Below are 20,496 nucleotides of genomic sequence, written 5' to 3'. Positions count from 1 at the left end.
AACATTTGTATTTCTTACATTTGGCAATTAATTTTGAAAGGTAGAATATTTGGCATCAACTGTTAATAATAAATCTTTCTACTAATGTCATTGTCCTTCCATAGGCAGTTGGAATGGAGAAGTCTGAAATTCCTGATCTCAAGCAGGTATGATAATATGAAGAGATTCAGAAGCAAAAGATCTTGCCAATCTTTTTTTTTTTTTTTTTCCCCCTTTATTTAGCATTTACTTTTTGGCTCTTTCCAATTAAACACAGAATTGAATAAATAAATATGACGTTCATGTAAGTTTACATCTTGTTCCTGTAAATAATAACCTAAGAAATCAATGCTGTGTGTTCTTGGGAAGAGCACGAATGTTGTTGCTGTACAAGTGACCTGACAACCATTGATGAGCCATTGATCAAACACACACACACACACACACAGTGTAGACATTCATGGACCTCTCTCGGTCTTCTCTCTCCAAGTGTTATTTTTCCTGTTTCTTATTTTAGTCCATTAAAATTGAATGATAAATCTTTCATCAAAAAAATGGAAGTGTTATCATACAGTTTTATAAGATACTGTATAACCGCGCTGCTTTGTCAGAAACCATTGACGTCTGACAAATGCAGGGTGTGACGGGTTTAGATGACACTTGATGGAGATTAATTGAACTTGTCACATGAGAGGTGTCAGTCATATATCGATGGTTCACAAATGGTATATTGCTATACATGTATTATTAACCATCTCCTCTTTTGCACCTGGCCGTCTGTAGAGTGTAGGCATAGACAAAGGTGATATCCCCGACCTCACTAAGGTAGGAATCTCTTTTAAGTGATCACTTTTACACAAATAATTAACGTCTAGAGCTTTTGCTAACCTCCTTCAAATCAACTAAAAAGACATGTTGACTCATCACTAACAAGGAATGGTGTCAGTGTGAGAGGGGCATGCAGAGAGGCACATATTTACCACTCATATCATTTGAATGTAAAGGCAATGAGAAGTTTCTGTATTAACATGTTCCAATACCTTTCATCTGATTAACTAGAATTGTATATGCTTTGATCTCTTGAGCTGAGTGAGTAGGAAGCAGTGAAGAGAGGAACTGAAGAAAGAAGGAAAGAGGGGTGTCTAGTTATTAATCTTTTATGGGGGTGAAATGTTGTGGAATGGAAGCTATTCTGGTGTCCTGTTTTAAGTGAGAAGCTATGGTAAGATACATGAGAGAATTTTTCGGGTGTAGAGTTGTAGCAAGTGTTATTGGAGGGAAAGGGTGTGGTGGCTGTGTAGATAAAGTACAGTTTTCATCTCCTGCCCAGGGCACCCCCAGTCCATCCAGCTGTTAATTGAGGCACAATGAACCAAAGGAGGACAAGTGCCATAAATGAAAAACAGAAAAATGCAGTTAAAGTTTGCAAACCTTCAAATGACCATAACTTTGGAACCGTGAAGATACAGTCTCTCCTCGACATACGATGGGGTTCCGGACCGACGACCAGGTCGTAAGTCGAAAATAATACATAGAAATTGAAGGTTCCAAGTGTTCCCTGAAAAAGGCAGTGATGGGTAGGGAAACACCGGGTAACACTGAAGTCCATTTATTAACGGATAGGAGAAATACAAGTATAGTGACTAGCGTGTGCCTTGCACGACCCACAGAGTCAGACTGAGATTGCCTTGCCATATGGCAGCCTCGGGGCAATGTTGCCACATAACACGTGCAGTGTTGCCACGTAATTACATATATAAATGCTACTCGGCACAGTAGCTTATATACAAGGTTGCTACTCGGCACAGTAGCTTAGATACATAACCTACAGAAATTATAAAATGAAATACTGTACGGTACAGTAAAAGTAATCAATAATGAAAAATGATTAAAGTGTTACTGTGCACTTGCCTTTAATGTAATCAGCTGAATGCCTCAATAATTTTTTTTAATTAAACATGGAGACTACATTAATTGGATGAAGCAGAGGGGAAGACAGGGCTGGTGGGTCATCAATTTTGCTTTCTTCAGGCAGGCTAACATACTTGCTTGTTGAAGGTATTGTCATCTTTAGGGAAATAAGAGGCAGCAGTGGTGGGGCTTGAGTAGACAGCAATGGGGGACTTCTTAAAATATATGCCCAATTTAGACTGCAGGTTTGCCTTTTAAGTACATAATATTCTTTCACTCAAATCCTAATGAAACACTACTGGAGAACATTCCTTTGTCGCAAAACAGTTTATAAATTAAAGAAAATAATTACAGTGTGTTTAATATATTACAGTATATTATAAATAAATAAATAAAACAAATAATTCGGTAAATCTATTTAAAGTAAATGGAAAATAAGCAAACATGTTATTTACCAAGACCCTTCCGTCTGGCTCAGGGTGAGATGTAGGGGAGATAAAGAAGGCTATTTATAGCCCATCAGAAGTGGCAGTACCCTAATGCACCATAAATAATTCATTGAACATTCATTTTTTGTACATAGTATATTCAGTATATATATATATATATATATATATATATATATATATATATATATATATATATATATATATATATATATATATATATATATATATATATATATATATATATATATATATATATATATATATATATATATGTGTAATAAATGTATGTAGTAAGTACATACTGGTAACCTTTTTCACTCAAATCCTAATGAAACATCACAATTAGAATACGGTGGTTGCTGTTAACCACATGTTGTATAAATAGTCACACCACCCAGACGAGGGAACACTCCCACCACGCTTCAGTGACGTCACTAGTGTTTACACTACACCAGCGAGTATAATTTGATGACATTACTTGAAGTGAATTGGCCTTATTTTAAAAAATCAAGGATGGTTGGTAAAGGACTACTGAGTCAGTGGGTAAGTGTCACATTTGGGGTACTGGTCTTATACAGCAAATAGAGCTCAAAAGCTACTTTTTAAATGGAAATTTGGGGGGGGCGTCTTATGCACCCCGATAGGCCGTGATAGCATCTTTAAGTGAAGAGGCAGCAGTCTTGAGTAGACAGCAATGGGGGACTTCTTAAAATATATGCCCAATTTAGACTGCACAGTTTGCCTTTTCTTTTCATTGTAAATCTCCCTGTAGCAAGCAAGTGCATCTTGGATCAGTCTGTCAACTTTTACAAAACGCTCAACATTTTGATCCATTTCTTCAAACATTTGCATCCCCTTATTAATAGTAGCAAATGCCTCTGCCTTGTCCTTCAAAATTGTTGATATCGTCGAGTGAGAGAAGCCAAGGTCGCGTGAAATGGTTGCTACCGTTTTTCCATTTTCATAATGCATTATTATTTTCATTTTCATCTTAAAAGTAATTAACTGTCTTCTTTTCTTATCAGCACCATGAGAACTCTCACTTTTACGCTTGCCAGCCATTTTAAAGGAAATTATAAAAAAAAAATTTGTTGGTACACAGCGCGATCACTAACAACAACGACGGCCAAACACCAACTGAGTGGGCTACGATGTGGATGTTGTACACCACGAGGTGGCCCAGCCCACGCTGTCGTACGGGACGGAAGCGTTTCGGTACTAGAAATAAGTAATTTGAAAAATATTTTATATGACTACGGCGGTCGTAAGTCCGGGTTGCCGTAAATCAAGTTGGTTGTAAGTCGAGGAGTACCTGTACTAATTTGATTCAAGTGGCAGATTGTATCATTGTTAGTGCAGATTTAATTAATACTAGTGAAAGACATCATACATATTGTTTTAAGTAAACAATGTAAGTACAGTATAAGTGAAGGACACATTTACCGACTTTATAATTTAGGGGCAATGAATAACTTTTTTTACATAACAATGTATGATGATGCAGAAAATAAATATGGTCCAAAGTCATGTGTGTTTTGAATTAAAGCAAACAATACTGTGTTTACAGTCACATTGCTCTGACCACTATCATGCTTCTTTTTAGCCACATTTTTCTGCCACTTTAATAAGTCTACCTGCCTTGAGCTACCCTCCTTACCACTAGATGGATCACTCCAGTCGTGATGCATCAGACACATTTTAGAAATAGCACCTTCAATCTTATGAACACTTCCATTTTAGGACGGATAATCTCTTCTAGACAGTAAATTGATTTTCCTATTATTTCTGTGAAAATATCTTTTTAGGGGCATACCGGTACTTGTCCTATTTTGATTCTGTGCGCCTCAATTGGTACCCGACTTAACTTTGGGGGAAGGAAGAAGCAGTTGAGGATGGTACCAGCCACACTGCCTCCATGTTTAATGAAAAGAGACTTATCAGCATTGTATATACGAGGGCATCCACTTAAGTGGATGAAAATCAAATAATGTGTCTTTCTTTCTAGTCTTGCACCCTGAGGTACCCCTCTCACTTTTATTTTAGGATGGCTTGACTAGTGTTTGTAAATTTTGAAATTTTCAGAGAATGAAACCGACATTTGCAAATGAATGTTATTAGTTAAAGATTAGGTGTATTTAGATAAGTCTTATATAAGAGCCTTTGGCTGGAAGTAGTAGAAAGAGGTCAACAGAACCGAACAGTACGATACAGCTACTCCTCGACTTACGACATACTCGACCTACGACCACCCGGACTTACGACCGCCTCAGTCGTACCAAAGTTTTGTCAAATTACATATTTTCGAGTCAATGTTAGTGATTGCGCTGTGTGCTGACAAAAATTTTTGTAATTCACTTTAAAATGGCTGGCAAGTTTAAAAGTGAGACTTTTGTGGTGCTGAGAAGAAAAAGAGACACCCATTTTAGATTTTCTATGTATTATTTAAGCATTTTTGACTTACAACCAATTCGACTTATGACCTAGATTTGGGTTCCTAACCTCGTTGTAAGTCGAAGAGCAGCTGTATTCAACAAATATTTGTTTTGAAGGATAGGTGACCATCAAAAGACTTTGAGTACAGTATAGAAAGACACTTTAACTGCCGAATGGTTCAACAGTTATATGATGTTACGTCTTATGGGTGAAAGAAACCCACAACTTGGACTCGATCAACGTTTATTGATTGATATGGTCAAAGCCTGGAAAAGTGAAACACTCGTTAACTACTGTTTACATTCCATTACATGTATACATTATACTTCAGTTGGTAAATACGAACACTATTCTGTATGGTTATTATCCAAATTGCCTTAGGCTATGCACGTATGTAGTTTACAACATTTCGCCATAATACAAACACTCACTGTTCTTTCACTCACGTGTGCAGGCATATAACTCCACTTAATCCTAGTATCGCTCCAAGTAACTCCTAGTTATAGCTAGTGTGTGTGTGTGTACACTCGAAGGGGCTGTACGATACTGTCAGCCAGAGATGTTCCGAGCCCCTATCTATGGTCATAACGAAATACTTGTTGTGCATCCACAAACATCTGGCGAGGTCACAGGTTGCGTGGCCACATGGGAGTCATGGGTCGTGGCATACTAGGGCGGCGATAACAGACACCTTCTCAATAACTCAGAGAAAAAGACACAGAAGGGCAAAAACTTCATTCCAAGATGGTCAAAAACATCCATTTGAAGATTAAAGATAACTGTAAATAAAGAATTGGACTTCCAAATATTAATTTACAATACTTACTTGTTGTTGCTGTAGGTTCAGTACAGTACTTACAGTAATTACTAAGTTACTGTGTAAATATCTGCCTTTCTGCATGTAAATGACTTAAGCACATTAATTCCTATATACTTGTGTTCCATAGGTGTTGTTGACTCTTGAGTTGCTCTGGAAGTCTCAAAATATTTTCAATTACATGACAAAGTTTGTTTCTTCACACTTTTAAATAAACATGACTGCATTTACCTATGTGTAAATGATATTATGCTAAGCATATTTTTGTCATTTTAATTTTGAAGTTTAGATATTCATAGTTCACTTGTTTAATATTTATGGTCTACCAATTTCCATTGTCTGTAAGAAATTACTGAATTTAATTGGACTCGGATCTTGAAGGAGATTCTTTAATGAGAACGTGTGCACCGGAGATCAAAAAGAAGTATGTGTAAGATGATCCAGAAACCTTAAGTGTGTATACTTGTCGGTACAGTAGAGATGGTGGAAAGAAAATGTTGGTCCTCAGATGTAGTTTTGGGTGGTGAAGGAAGGAAGGAATGGTTATAATGCATAAGAATAGAACTGAAAGGAGATTTTTTTATATTCAAGTACAGTGTGACATAAGTGAAAGTTAAATGTTATGGTGGAAGTGAGTAGGGTTTGAGGAGGATTATAAAATAACAAATGGAGGAATGAAGCCTTTTGGTTATCTGCTTGGCTTTCTTGACATGTAAGGGTAAGATAATAAGATACTGTACTAGTAGAGTATTGGAGGAATGCCTGAGTGATGTGTTAGGCCAGGTTTTTGACACCATAAAATACACATGATGGAGCTAACCTCTTCGATATGTTATTATTAAGGCGAGTTGATGAATTCTAAGTATTGATGACTTGAAAGGGCTTACTGTAGTTTTTTAATTAAAAAGAACTTGAGGTGATATAGAGTTAGAACAAAAATCATCAGTTTGAATAGGTTACATAGATACTTCAAGGGGATTTGTAGATTGGAAGGGAAATAAATAGTTTTAATGAATGAGATAAAGTATGCTTGTATACTTGGGTACTGATGTGATGTTTTTGGTGAAGACTTTAGAATCTTTTAAGATTTTGAAGATCATGATGATGATTCGTTTTTTATTACTACACGTTACTAATGTACCATATAGAAATGTACAGTATTATTTATTCATATTGTTTTTATTGCATGTGCATATAATATTCCTGCATGATCTTATATATTGCATGGTGGACACACTGTTGAACTTTGTCTGTGTTTATACTATGGTAACACCTTTATTTTAGGTTAATAACTAACATGAAGTTTGGAGAGTTGCATGATAGAACCCACCTCATGTTTTGCAGGATTTAGTAATTTTGACCACAGGGGTATACTGTACTATACAGGCAATGACCGTTATACAATGGAGGTAGGGACCTCAAAAAATCATCACTAACTGATCGATTGTAAGTATGTTGATTTTAATAACTTATGGAGAAAAATAGGTTCCGTAACTGAGACTCTGAAGAGCCCAAACAAGATTTATGTCCTGCTGCTATAATGATTAAGTAATGTCGAAATAACTCAAATAATTTAAAAAACAATCCATAAATATATACAAAATATACAAGAGCAATAAATTTATACAAAATTTACAAAAACAATAAATTTATGCAAAATATAGATTAATTTTCATTTACCTTACATGATAAATATGTACAGTATGTGTACAGTAGTAGTTGTGATCCCCAAGTTGTTACTACAAGTAATTTCGGGTAGACATACATAATTTTCTTAATTTTTTTAAAACTGCTACATGCACACACAATCATTCATACAGAATGTGCCAAAAAAGCAAATAATGATCATAAAGTCAAATAAATAAAAGGGATTAAACATTTATTACAGGCAGGAACTAGCACAGAGTGAGGGAGCAACGTTTCCTCATGGCTCCACTGTCGTGTGTAGTAACAAGATTGCCAAATGGCAACACAGTTTATTTATTTATTTTTTATTCCTCTCATATAATGGTACAGTATATATTATTTTCTGTACAAAGAATAACTTCTTCCACATGCAAACCATCCACTGGGCAATGTGACACAGTTCAACTGCTTAGCCTGGCAGTCACTGGGAACTGGCAGAACCTCCCACACATCCCGCGTGGATCGCATTACGCCTTTCCAAGATTGCGTCATCGTGTCTTAGAATATTGCGAGTTATTGTACAGTCACTCGAAAAGGTATTTTTCCGGAGGGGTCTGACGAATTTTAAAATGAACGCTGCAGCTCCTGTTGTCTCGGTAGGGTTGCCAAAATCCCTTGTTGGTTGTGTCACATTGTCTCACACAAAAACGGAATGATACCTTTTGGAGTGACTGTGCATCATTCTTTCATAGAAGTGACAATGCAGGAAAAGGATTCGGGTAGCGACCATCGTAAAACTTATTTTTAGCCATCGCATAGTAGTAAATGGTGTTTATTTATTTTTTATCTTAAAACTGATCGAGCATAAATAGATCTATCATATAATGGTCATTGCCTGTACTGTACTGTTTTCTGATGAGGGTAGTGTGGTATGTTAAGGTTTAGTCATCATGGCATTAGTTGGGTTCATGAATTTATTTCGCTGTATGGTACTAAAAGCTTGACCCATTTTACTTGGATTTCTGCTTTGGGTGCATGATCTTACACCAGGGCTCCAGAAAGAACACCCAGTCAGGCGGGGCCTTGGTGAGTTGCACACTTGTTTTTGTTTTTGTGTTGTACTCATGAATGCCACCATTTTATTTTAAGATCTTTCATTTTATTTAGATTAAAGTGTGTCTGAATATCCCTTGTTATTTCATTTTGAAGAACATCTTATATAATGAGCTTATGAGCTTATGAATAACTTTTAAATTACCTGATAAAAAATAATGATATAATGACATACATATGATCACCTTCCCTTATTTTGAGGGCAATTTCTTGGTGATGGCGGTTATACGTTTCTGGAATTTCTCTGCTTGTCTTCATGTTATTTGTATTAGATTAGTTATTTGTAATGGGATCTCTGATACAGGCTCCCAGCAGTCTCCTTGATGCCTTAGAGGCCCACCTGGCATCACTGGAGGGTAAGAAACCACCAACCTCCTCCGCCTCCACCAACTCAAGGTACAGCATTGTGTCCTCTGGCATTATATCCCAATGAATTAATTACTTTCAAGTACATTAGATTTACTTTGTTGACATTTAAGGTTTTATCAATTTTTGGTTTAATTTTTTTTAAGTCATTTAACCACTGCATAGTAAGCAGGATCCATTAACTTGAGGTCAGATTTAATGATTATTACTTTGAGGGTACGTAGTGACTAGAATTTTATATTATTGTAATCATTTTATGACTTGGCTTGCTTAAGGAAACTGTATTTAGAGGACCTGGGTGAGGATAAGGGTGCTAAGTGTTCGTAATTTACCCGTAGTTGCTCCTAATACATTTATTTCCCATTAGTATAATGCTGCTCAGACAGAAAATGAATCATCATATTTTGCTACATCCAGGTCTTCTAAATTGTCAAGAGAATTTACTGTTATGTGTGTGTAAAGGTCGTTCCACAGAAAAAATATTAATGTTTCTAGTAAATAAGTACTATACACTATTAATGAAGCCAATTGAGGTTTAAGTCACTTTAATATTTGATTTTTTTTTTTTTTTTTATTTGTTGTAAACTTTTCTAATCAAGTTTGGTTTGGATCAGACATCATGAAAAGATTGCCTGGGTGGAGACTTTAAAAGGTTCAGTGACATATCTGTACTGTACATCTACTGTATAGGTGATTAGGTTGCTGCATTTAACTCAGTAAACTGTCTCCTCTTAATTACCTCACATACAGACACACAGTAGTCATGCAGCTGGGGCCTTTTTACTTGGAGGAGTTATCATTGACTGAACACTTCACCTTGGGAATGTTTAGCTTTAATGGCATTATATTTGTTGGGGTTTACTTTTATGTTTATGCCATAGATGTTTATCATATTTTGTAGAAATATTATTTGATTAATATTGTCAGAAACTAAAAATTAATTACCTGTACATATAGATGAATATAGGAATAATGTTAATGCAAGTGGAAGAATATATTACACATGTTTTACCTAGATTCACATTTCCATTTTGACTATGGAAAGACCTATAGATATGATGTGAAGTGTTCTATGCATGGGTAACTGTTATGTTGTTCATATAAGAGTGTGAATATCCCTTATGTTTCCTTACACAGTTTGTCTTGTTAGATGTAGTCAATTTTAATACTGTTCATGGCTATACAACACTTTTATTTGTGCAATTGTCCCAGGCAAGTGTACCTACCAAAGTGCTCTGGGCCTAAGATAGTTCATATTTGTACTGTTTTAGATCTAATTTAAGTGGTGACAGACACAGATCACTCAGCACATCAGGGTGGCAGAACATTTGTGAAGGCTGGGGAGTTAGGATTTGAGATATTAATGGTGCGTTGTCAGTGGTCCATGAAGGGCTCGATAGCAACAGATTTGCTTCGTTATGCTGAGTTTAGAGAGAGACAAGGAGACTCACTAGCCAATCACAATACCTTATAGTTAATGTATTTGTGCACTGTATAGTTTTGTCATTAGTTTTAGTGCACAAACAGCACAGTCAAATGTGCACTAGTCTAATTTGAAACATAACTACCAGTACATGAATGGCATCTTGTCTTGAGCTCCTACCAGAATATTAAATGATCATAATCTTTTCCAGTAAAGGAATAAATGACAACACACATGTAAACACTGAAGTATAGATAGACCTTAAAGGAGAGTATCTTGTTTGATAATTTCCATTGTAAAATAAAAAAAATAAATAAAAAATATATATAATTTAAAAAAGGTTGAGGGAAGTTGTAATCCATCAAAAGTACATATACAGGTACCTTAATCTTCAGCCTCCCCCCTCCATCCCCCTTTTCCCCCCTCCCTCCCCTCCCCCCATTACTGCCATGTGGAGCTTGGCTGAGGAAGTGGGTAGTGGAGGAGAGGGAGGTAGAGGAGAGAGCATGGACTGGCTAACCACTAATCCTCTCAGTTCTGCCACCCATGATAAATATCCTGTGCATGATTAAAAAAGAAAGAAAAAAAAACTATACCCTGTGTATATCCAGGACTAGAATTTTGGTGTCGGATACATACTTGCCAGTCAAAAAAAACAAGAACAAAACAAAAAACAAACACTTGACCTGGGTGTTAGACAAACATATTGTACAGTCCTGTTGTTTTATGAATATAATATTTTTGGGATTTAATGTGTTTTATACTTCTTATAGTTTCTCTCAATATATCACAATCTGTTTTATATACTTTTGGACCATGTAATTTCTTTGTTTATTTATTTTAAGATAAATTATAATATGTGAGATGTACTATATGGACGGTGAATGTTTATTAGTATGTTGCTCAGGGTGGAAGTGGCAGTCACTAAGGAATGGGTACAGTGTGTTAGGTGCATTATAGTATGGGCATAAGGCAGGGCACTTGTATGAATTTAAGTACTATACTGTATGTTATTGGTGTAAGTGTTGGGAGAAAGAGTAATAACATAAGAATAAGTTAACAGAGAAATGTATGTACTGTACTGTATCTGTTAGCCTTAAAACTCTGTAGAGTATATAAAGTTTGGTGTGTGTGTGTGCGCGTGCGTGTGTGTGTGTGTGTTTTGCTAGAGACGGAAGAATTAGTTTTTGTCATTTATGGATCTAAAATAAAAAAAATAAAAATATGAAGGTGGTGCAAAATTGTTATGGAATTATAAAAAATGTGTTGTATCAATGAGTTGTTGAATATTGACAGTGTCTACAGGGAGTGTGAAGCATGTGTGTGTGTCTGCGTTTGTTTTTTAATGTTTTTGTTTTTTGTTTTTAAGGGAATCTGGTGTTAGGTACAAATAGGACTATGTCATTGCTGCATAATAATGTATGGGAGATTTGATATTTTCCTGGGTGTGATGTTGAGGGTGAGGGAGAGAGAGAGAGATGCTAGTGTTTGGGTAAGTGTTGATACAGGGTGTAAAGGGAGGTGTTGGTCAGCAGCTGTATGATGATGATCTAGAGGCTGAGGAACAGAAAGAGTATACAGTAACTATATATATATATATATATATATATATATATATATATATATATATATATATATATATATATATATATATATATATATATATATATATATATATATATATATATATATATATATATATATATATACCCCTCCATGAGGGGGCCAGAGGCATTTCGGTTTTCGGAATTTTTCGGTTTTCAAATGGTTAGGGTTTTTTTTTAATGTGTGTTAGCCACCCGGGCATAGATCACTGACCCACATTGGGCCTGGGGGCGAAAATATAATAAAAATTATAATATCAATAATAATAATAATAATTATAATTCATAGGTCTAGGTCGTGTTTCTCACTTTTGATCTTTTTTTCATTCTTGTATTTCTTTACTGTATTATTATTTTATTATTACAGTATTATTGTTATTATTATAATTAATTTTATTATTATATTTTATTATTGTTATTATTGTAATCATTATTATTTAATTTTGGTGTATTTTTATTATTATTTTTATTTACTATGAATAATTATTATTATTATAATTATTATTACTATTACATTTTTGCCCCCCAGGCCCCGATTGGGTCAGTGATTTGTGCCCGGTGGGCTAATCCCTGTAAAAAAAAAAAAAGCAGCCTCACAAAAAACTTTTTTTAGAGCTTTTCAGAATTTCGGATAAAGGGTTGTCAACCTGTATATATATATATATATATATATATATATATATATATATATATATATATATATATATATATATATATATATATATATATATATATATATATATATATATATATAGTGATATGTTTAAAAATGTATAAACTTAATAAAAAGAAGCTTCCAAATTTGTTAACTACGACGTATTCTAAGAGTTAACAGGCTTCGAGGGTGGGGCAGTGTGTGTGGCTACTAGAAAGATCATGAATGTGTAATTAATTTTTGTTTCTGAATTATTGTTTTAGAATTACAATCTTTTTTTTATGGTATTTATATTATATTTATTGTTTTATTTCTTTTCTCTTCGCCACGTCCTTTTCCTTCATCCGCCAATTCTTTTCATTTTTCCTTATTTCACACTTGTTTTATATACTGTGGTTTCTTTCTTTATATAATTTCTGCAATGCTTTTGTCTTTATTGGGGGTAATAATTCTATAAATCCCTTTCTTTTTTTGTACGATTGACTGAATATTTTAACAATGTCACCTTCTTATTTCTCGCTTGGGTAATGCTTTTACCTGTGCTTGATGGCGTATTATCTTCTACTGTTGCCACGCTTGGATGTTCTTGTACGCTGTTGCCTTGTATTGACTGTAATAAAATGTTTGTTCTACTAATCACATAATCCATAACTGCAAATAATGTTTCTTATGGCTGCTGCTCTACTGCTCTTCTTCCTCTCTTCTCTCTCTACTGTTTGCTGACCAACCATCTCTAATAACTGCTCCTTGTATGTGGTGAATACTAACTTCATGTACTCTTAAAATCTGATACCTCCTCCTTTGACTTCTTATCACTTTACTGTACTTTCACACCACCTCATTTGCATAACCCTCTTCTTCAACTTGCCCACTCTGCATATAATCTTAAACCTACCCATCCTTCTCCCAATCCTGATGAACCCATATACAAAACCTTAATCCTACCAACCCAACAAACATAGTAAAGTGAACATCAAGAGTGCCGTATCTGCACTCAACTCGACTAGTGTTTCCTTTGGTACGGCAAGCAGCAATGGACGTATGGGGGACACTGTTGCTACGAACAATGGAACAAATGTAGATGAACTCACAAAGAGGGCGGCACTGGCTGAAGAGGAGGCCATGTATGAAAAGCTACGGGTAAGTACTGTTGACCAGGACAATTTGGGATCACAAATTGTGTTTTCATGAAGTATATTAATAATGGGTTCTGTTAGTTATTCCCAAGAGGGTTATGAAAGTTTCAGTTAGATAAAGATGTATAAGAGGAATATGGAACATGAGAACTATAAATAGGAGAAATACAGAATTGTACTTTCAAAGAGGTTTATGTATGTGTCCAAAAGGAAGATGCACCAACACAAGGATTCAGACTCATTTTGTATACAAGTGAATAGGAGTAGGTTGTGTATGTCCGAGAAAGTCATGTAAATAGGTCTGTTCTCTTGTATGTGTGTGAGAAGAGCCTGTGTCTGTAAATCTTGTGGTTGGATGTGCACTTTAGTTTTTCACTTGGCTGAGTCACTCAAATTTGATGCATGAAAATGATATGCACTTATTACAGAAAATATTACTTAGTTTTTTCAAGTGAGAATATGATGTCTGATTGTTGGTAGTCCATTTTGCATGCACACAAAGGCTAAAGTCACATATGGTGCTGGTACTGTGCCTGTGTCCCTTATGTCAATATTTCTAAAACTTATTCTTTATGTTTCAGGGTCATGAATGTGGTAATGTGAGCAGTTGTTCTGTGTGGGGTTGGGAATATTCACTCTTCATGAATGAAATTTTTTTAATGTAATACAATACATAGTAGGTTTTCCCAAGCTGAGAATGTTGTTCTTGATGAATAATTGCATGAAAGATAATAAAAATATTGCCCTCCTGTCCTCAAGCCATGACCAGGAGCCTCAAGTAAAAGTTTGTCTTCAAGTTAGCTTTTAGAGACTAGTGTTGTCCTACTCTTACAGAGAGTCACTGGGGATCTTGCATATAAAGTCTTTGGAGTAGCCTTCCATTACTGTACAAGAGTTAATATTAACTTCTTTGTTTATGTGTTTGCCAAGATATGATCCATGTTTTATATGAAGGTTTCTTAAGAGTGTACAATGTTTTATCCAAGTATGAGCTACTGGAAGGAAGCATTTATTATGAACTCTCTCTTGGGATAAAATAACTAAGTGTGGCATTTTGTCAGCTTTAACTTCTCTTGGTATGTGTTTTATACAAATACAAAAGTAGTAAAAAGTCTGCTTATTATACAGCCAATGAAAGAGCTTTGCCTTTACAAGTCAACCAATATTTCTAATGCACAATGCAGAATTTTCTGCTGGTTGTTAGTAAACATTATGTAAATCGATACTTTGGTGCAGTAAACTTTTTTCTTTACCCCTGCCTTATGATCATTGACAAATGACTTGTTTACTGTAGATTCAAGTTACCCAAGTCCTAGATCTGTTTCATGTCCTTTTTTATATCATCTCTGGTAAAGAGTGACACTCTTGTCAATATACTCATTAGGAACATCATCTCTTCAGCCTTAAACTTGAGGCCCCTGGACATTTTTGGGTTCAAGGAGCAGACTGGGCCGATGTTAATGAGTGTGTGAGTGGGCATCTTTGCTTGTTTTAGCCTTATGGAATTTTTTTACCTGTGATTCTGGTTCCAGACTTGTCTTTAGACAGCATCAATTTAAGTCAAGGCAGCTGTGGTAAGAAGAGAAACTATTTTGTAACTCGGATTGGCTTTCAGTGAATACAATTGGCTACTGCACACAACCCCCAAGCTTTAAGTATCACATTTATTATTCATAAAGTTGAAAGTTGTTGTAGATTTTCTCCAACATATTTTCTTATTATGAGTATGGGAATATTTCTCAAGACCTTCCCATCACCTGACACTGGAGTTTCACTGCTAATGGTGCACACCTCAGTAGCACCATAAATGTACGAATGAGAACAATTAGAAATATAATATCTCCATTAAATTTTTATTTTTACAAGGTTTGTAAAGAATTTTTTTAGTTTTTTTGTGTAATTTTTATGCAACTTGGAAATATGTTTTGGCTAAAAAGTTTTTGAGATTAGCATTGAAGATCAGAAAATGTCACATTTTATACACCTAATAACAGTAGTACAGCTCCTCCCCGACCTACGACCTACTCGACTTACGACCACCTGGACATACGACCGCCTCAGTCGTACCAAAATTTTGTCAAATTACGTGTTTTCGAGTCCCAATGTCAGTGATTGCGCTGTGTACTGACAAAATTTTCGTTTGTAATTCACTTTAAAATGGCTGGCAAGCTTAAAAGTGAGACTTTTGTGGTGCTGAGAAGAAAAAGACACCCATTTTAGATTTTCTATGTATTATTTAAGCATTTTTGACTAAGACCATTTCGACTTACAACCTGGATTTGGGTCCCTAACCCCGTCGTAAGTCGGGGAAGAGCTGTATATTGAAGTATAGTACTAATGTAGAGTATTAGTCCTGTCCAGGGATTGTGTGTTAGTGATAATATGTTGATGGGTAATGTATAGAAGATAAACTGAGAGGCCACTGCTTTCACCATAACACCTGTTAGAATGTGAAGCAGTGTCTCTGTTCTTCATCTTGCTGTAAGTTGCACACCAATTATTGTCCAAATATTTTTTCATGTCAGAATGCAAAATTGGTCACTAAAGCCTGATGGTCTGGCAAAAGACAAGTTTAGATCAGCCATCTCACGAGAGTTATCAGTAAGCATAAAAGAAAAATGGGGTTAATTGACCTGGTGCCTTCTTAGCCCTTCCAGGAGCTTTGATCATAAGATTCTTCACAAGGCAGATCTTCATATGTGGGTTGGTTCTTGTGTTAGTTGTACAAACTTGAATGATATTGTTTGTTTGAAAGAATGTGGAAGGACAGCAGACAGTAGGGAGCCTCAGGCCATCCACTCCTCTGGGTCAGGCTGCTTTTTTGTGTAATGTAGCTGGGTGTAATAATTTTGTTCTAATGAGAGAACTCCAGTAACCATGAAAAAGAGAGAGAAAAAAAGTGACAGTGTTTCAACTTCCTTTTTTTCCATAAAAACACATTTTGTTCATAAATCCAGTGAAATTAGAGAAAGGTTAAGAGTTCTATGGTAAAAAAAATACACACATACACAGTAATTCTTCTTCACTACAAAATAAGAGGAAGCTCAAGTAACTGACCAACTCCCCTGCATCAGAGCTGGAAGTTTGTATGCCAATGGAATTATTTCTTATAGACATTACTACTAGTATGTTAACTAGCTTAGGATGAATTCCACTTGGCATGAAGACACGCACCATACATTACATGTGCATCTTGATCTTGGTCTCCATCTGTCTCTCATTTCGAGACTGCAGCTACTGTTTTCCTGCAAAGTCTTGTGTGTGCTGCCACTCCCTCCTGGCTTAGACTAAGTTGACATCCTTTAGCACCTTGAGTTACACTTGCCATCATTACTAGGACCTCTCAAGTTACAATTACACTATTTCTCCAAAACTTCACCTTCACTTCTCTTACAATGCTCAAGCTGGGATAGCATTATTTGTCATCAGATTACTTAATGCTCATTTTTACTACACCTTCTACCTGAACCTTAAACGAGGCTGCAGCAATAACATTACAGGAACTGTAAACCTTTGTATGTGTTGCCATGCCCACATTGCTTGGAATGATTATCTTTTGCACCAAGACAACTAATAAAGGGTAAATTAGTATCTCGACTTAATTTCCATTGTCTAGTTATTTTAAGATCAAAACAAAGCATCATATATGTGGTAAATCCACTACAAGCAAATCCTCACACTATTTACACGATTCAACATCTCTGGTAATAAAGTACCCTGTACTTACCATGGTGTAGATGTGTCCAGATTTTTCAGCCATGTAGTTGATCTCAGCCTTGTACAGAAGTATAGAGGCTTTATTTGCTCTTCATCTACTATTGAGGTGTTAGTTAAAACAGAAAGCCATGTCATGGAATAGAGAATCAATATGTGCCTTATGTATATATATGTTGGTTATATTTCATTCATACTCATATTTTAATTAGTACATTACAGTGCCTGAAGTCTGATCACACATTCTTCATAGTTTGGATGCCTGGTAAAACTTGTACTGTTGTCCTACTGTATGGAGAGAGCCATATTGATTTATACTTCTCTTTCCAACCATTCATGTTATCTATAGAATTCTCTCCCACCTAAGTTTATTACAAAGGTTGAGCAAACAGTATCCAGTGTAGGGCCATTGGTAATTGTCTGATGAGATAGTGCAACCGTTTGATTTATTTTTGACAAGCGCAGAAAAATAGGTTTAGCAAACAAATTTTTTACGTCTTTCTCTTGCTATGTTATTAACAAATCTCACCCCTTCTTTGTTTTACCATCCCATTATGAGGAAGTAAGTTGATGCTGTGTGCTTGAGGAAAAAACAACAACAACATTTTCTTTTTATAATAGTATCCACCCACACTCACCAGTTACTTCAAGCCGAGTGTCCTTGATAGAAAGTGAAGCTTCTGGTACTGTTTGGGATCAGTGAGGCGTCTTTTAGCTTTTATAACCTATTTCACCACCCAACCAGGCAGAAGCCAAGGATGGGCTAGCAGTTTGAGGTCCATCTGTTCATTCATTCATTCATTCATTCATCAGTATCCATATCTCAGACATGCATGAATGGACTTCATATGAACTTGCCATATACAGTATGAGACATAAGCATGTCATTTTGTTTTGCAGTCAGATGTAATATACTGACCATGCTTAATCATATGTTTTCAAGTGGGGGACGGTGACACCAGTAATGATGTAGTATAGGTTGTCCAAACTTGGCACCAGACCACTAGGCAGTAGTGATAATTAATATGTCCGAGCAAACTGGCCTATTGTACCTCAAAACTGCTTTTCTGTTTTAGCAAGGGAGCTGGGTTCCTGGAGTGGCGGGAGCTCAAGGGACTTCTAACATAAAGGTTTTTATATTTCTTTGCTGTAGAATTATTTTTTTTTTATTTGGTTTCTTGTTAAGTTTAATGATTGTAAATTAGTTGGCTTAAGTTTGAGTATCATGTTGGTAGTTATTGTAGTATGTTGATAATATAACCGGTTAAAGGGAGTTAAAAGTACAGTACACGTTAAACATCACAATTGCAGTGAAATGCAGTACTACTGTACTGTACTGTAAATTAATCTTCTGATGTTAGATTTGAACAAAGCATTAAAGTGAATTGTCCAAAGCTAGTTTATTATTTTTGTAGGCTTAAGAGTATTGATAAGTTTACTGTACTGTAAATTTGAGTTGGTGACACCCAAGAATCACATAATTGACAGAGGAAAATTTCAAGTAATTGATCATTACCTGTAAATAAAATGGACTTTCATTTATATATATATATATATATATACATACATACATACATACATACATATATACATACATACATCACTGACATATTTAGTATTGAGTTGATTCAATCAACTAACGTTTGGGAACATCACTAATCCCAGCCTCAGAGCTGAGCCTAAATGGACAGAGTTTTAAAGTTACATGTACAAATTAATAAGAATAAAATAGTGAATCAAATTGTTTTTTAAAAACACAAACAATAATATCAATGAATACAAAGTTGAGATAAAGAAAAACAAAAGACTATGCTGTATTTGACAGATCAAGTGTAAAATACTGTACTAAATGCACAAAAGTGAATCACATAGTATTTTAGACTTGTCATGTCAGTCAATCAAATAACCCTGTATTTTTTACCCAAGTTTGTACATACAGTATTGGTAAATTTTTTCTTTATTGCCCCATGTTTGTTTTTATTGATAATTTTGTTTTGTTTATAAGAATTTTCAATTCTCTATTTTGTTATTATGAATACTGTACACACATGAGTTAAGTTGGAGGTGGTAAGGTGCATTGCGGCTGGTGAAAAGACAAGAACCATCAGTAAGGTTTTAAGACAATCTCAGTCTTCTGTGTCAAATATAAAACAAATAGTTTTATTTCTTTTATTAAATTAATATCTATGTATACTGTAATGCATTTTCAGTTTATATTTAAGCAAATACAGTGATCCCTCGGTTAACGAACTCCTCGGTTAACGAAATTTCGGTTAAAGAATTACCTTCCATAAGAATCTTCATTTCGGTTAACGAACAGAAATTCGGTTAACGAAATTCTTACGAAAATGTTTCGACATGCTTTGGCTTGCTCACCAGCTGGAAGGTTAGTCCGCCAATACAGAAATCGGTTCTAGGGCTTACATTCGTTAAAATTGGAGTAAATATCAAGAAGGTTGTACTATTCAATAATTTTCCAAGTTTTATATTAAAATTTTTAGTCATTTTAACACTTATTTAGCATAATTGCAGTACAGGGAGCTAGTTTTTGGTGTGCCCATCAGCCACTTCACTCACCCACCAAGGCCTCAGTTTGTATCTCTGTTCAGTGGAGGAAACATCTTGCTTGTGGGTCTCTTGAACAAAGTATTTTTATGTTTTTACAGTACAATTATTGGTCATTCTGAAATAAATTTAACTTATTGACAATATATAGTGGAGTGCAGTGTTGATTTACAGAAAATAATCTTGAATTACACCTAGTGAACTTAAAATTTTATGGGTGAAATGACGGCATCAAGCATGGGGTGATTTCTCTTCCACCCCCACTTCCTTCTCTTCTCCCTTCTCCTCCATCCCCACTTCTAATTCCCATCATCATCAACCAGGAGCCTTGTACATACACACCTCAAAGTAAGTGTACTTTACTGCATTTTTTTTTACTTTGTATGCAATTTTCGGTGAGCTGGGACCAATTACCCAAAATCCCATTGAAACAATGGTTTCGGTTAACAAAATTTTCGGTTAACGAACGACCCTCTGGAACGAATTGTGTTCGTTAACCGAGGAACCACTGTACTTATGTTGTTTTAAAGTGTCTGGATAAAACAATTCGATTTATGATTATTCGGTTTACAATATAGTTTCAGGAGTGCAACCCTGTCAGTATATTAGAGAGCAAAATAATGAAGAAGATACACTTACGAATGAAATAATAATGATGGTATTGTGGTGGTGAGCCTCGGAGGGTGAGGGGATATTGGCTAGAAG

At 35.3% G+C, this 20,496-nt stretch overlaps 1 protein-coding gene across 22 annotated transcripts in view; it reads left to right on the top strand.

Moving 5' to 3' along the window:
* LOC121874472 (phosphatidylinositol-binding clathrin assembly protein LAP-like) overlaps window positions 1-20,496 on the top strand; it is a 160,557-nt gene that overhangs the window by 101,160 nt on the left and 38,901 nt on the right. For 13 of the 22 annotated variants that reach the window (XM_042378592.1, XM_042378605.1, XM_042378603.1 and 10 more), the window contains 5 exons: window positions 105-146; window positions 763-804; window positions 8,633-8,724; window positions 13,339-13,516; window positions 18,303-18,356. In XM_042378592.1, coding sequence (XP_042234526.1) covers window positions 105-146; window positions 763-804; window positions 8,633-8,724; window positions 13,339-13,516; window positions 18,303-18,356 — 408 coding nt within the window. Of the gene's footprint in view, window positions 1-104; window positions 147-762; window positions 805-8,265; window positions 8,302-8,632; window positions 8,725-13,338; window positions 13,517-18,302; window positions 18,357-20,496 lie in introns of all 22 variants that reach the window. The other 9 variants (XM_042378596.1, XM_042378595.1, XM_042378591.1 and 6 more) reach the window with 8 other exon arrangements.

This window comes from Homarus americanus, unplaced genomic scaffold (genome assembly GCF_018991925.1).
Source record: "Homarus americanus isolate GMGI-L3 unplaced genomic scaffold, GMGI_Hamer_2.0 scaffold11794, whole genome shotgun sequence".
In the NCBI taxonomy this organism is placed as follows: Eukaryota; Metazoa; Arthropoda; class Malacostraca; order Decapoda; family Nephropidae; genus Homarus; species Homarus americanus.
Note: the sequence above shows the minus strand (reverse complement) of the source record. Positions and strands in the feature narration are given on the sequence as shown.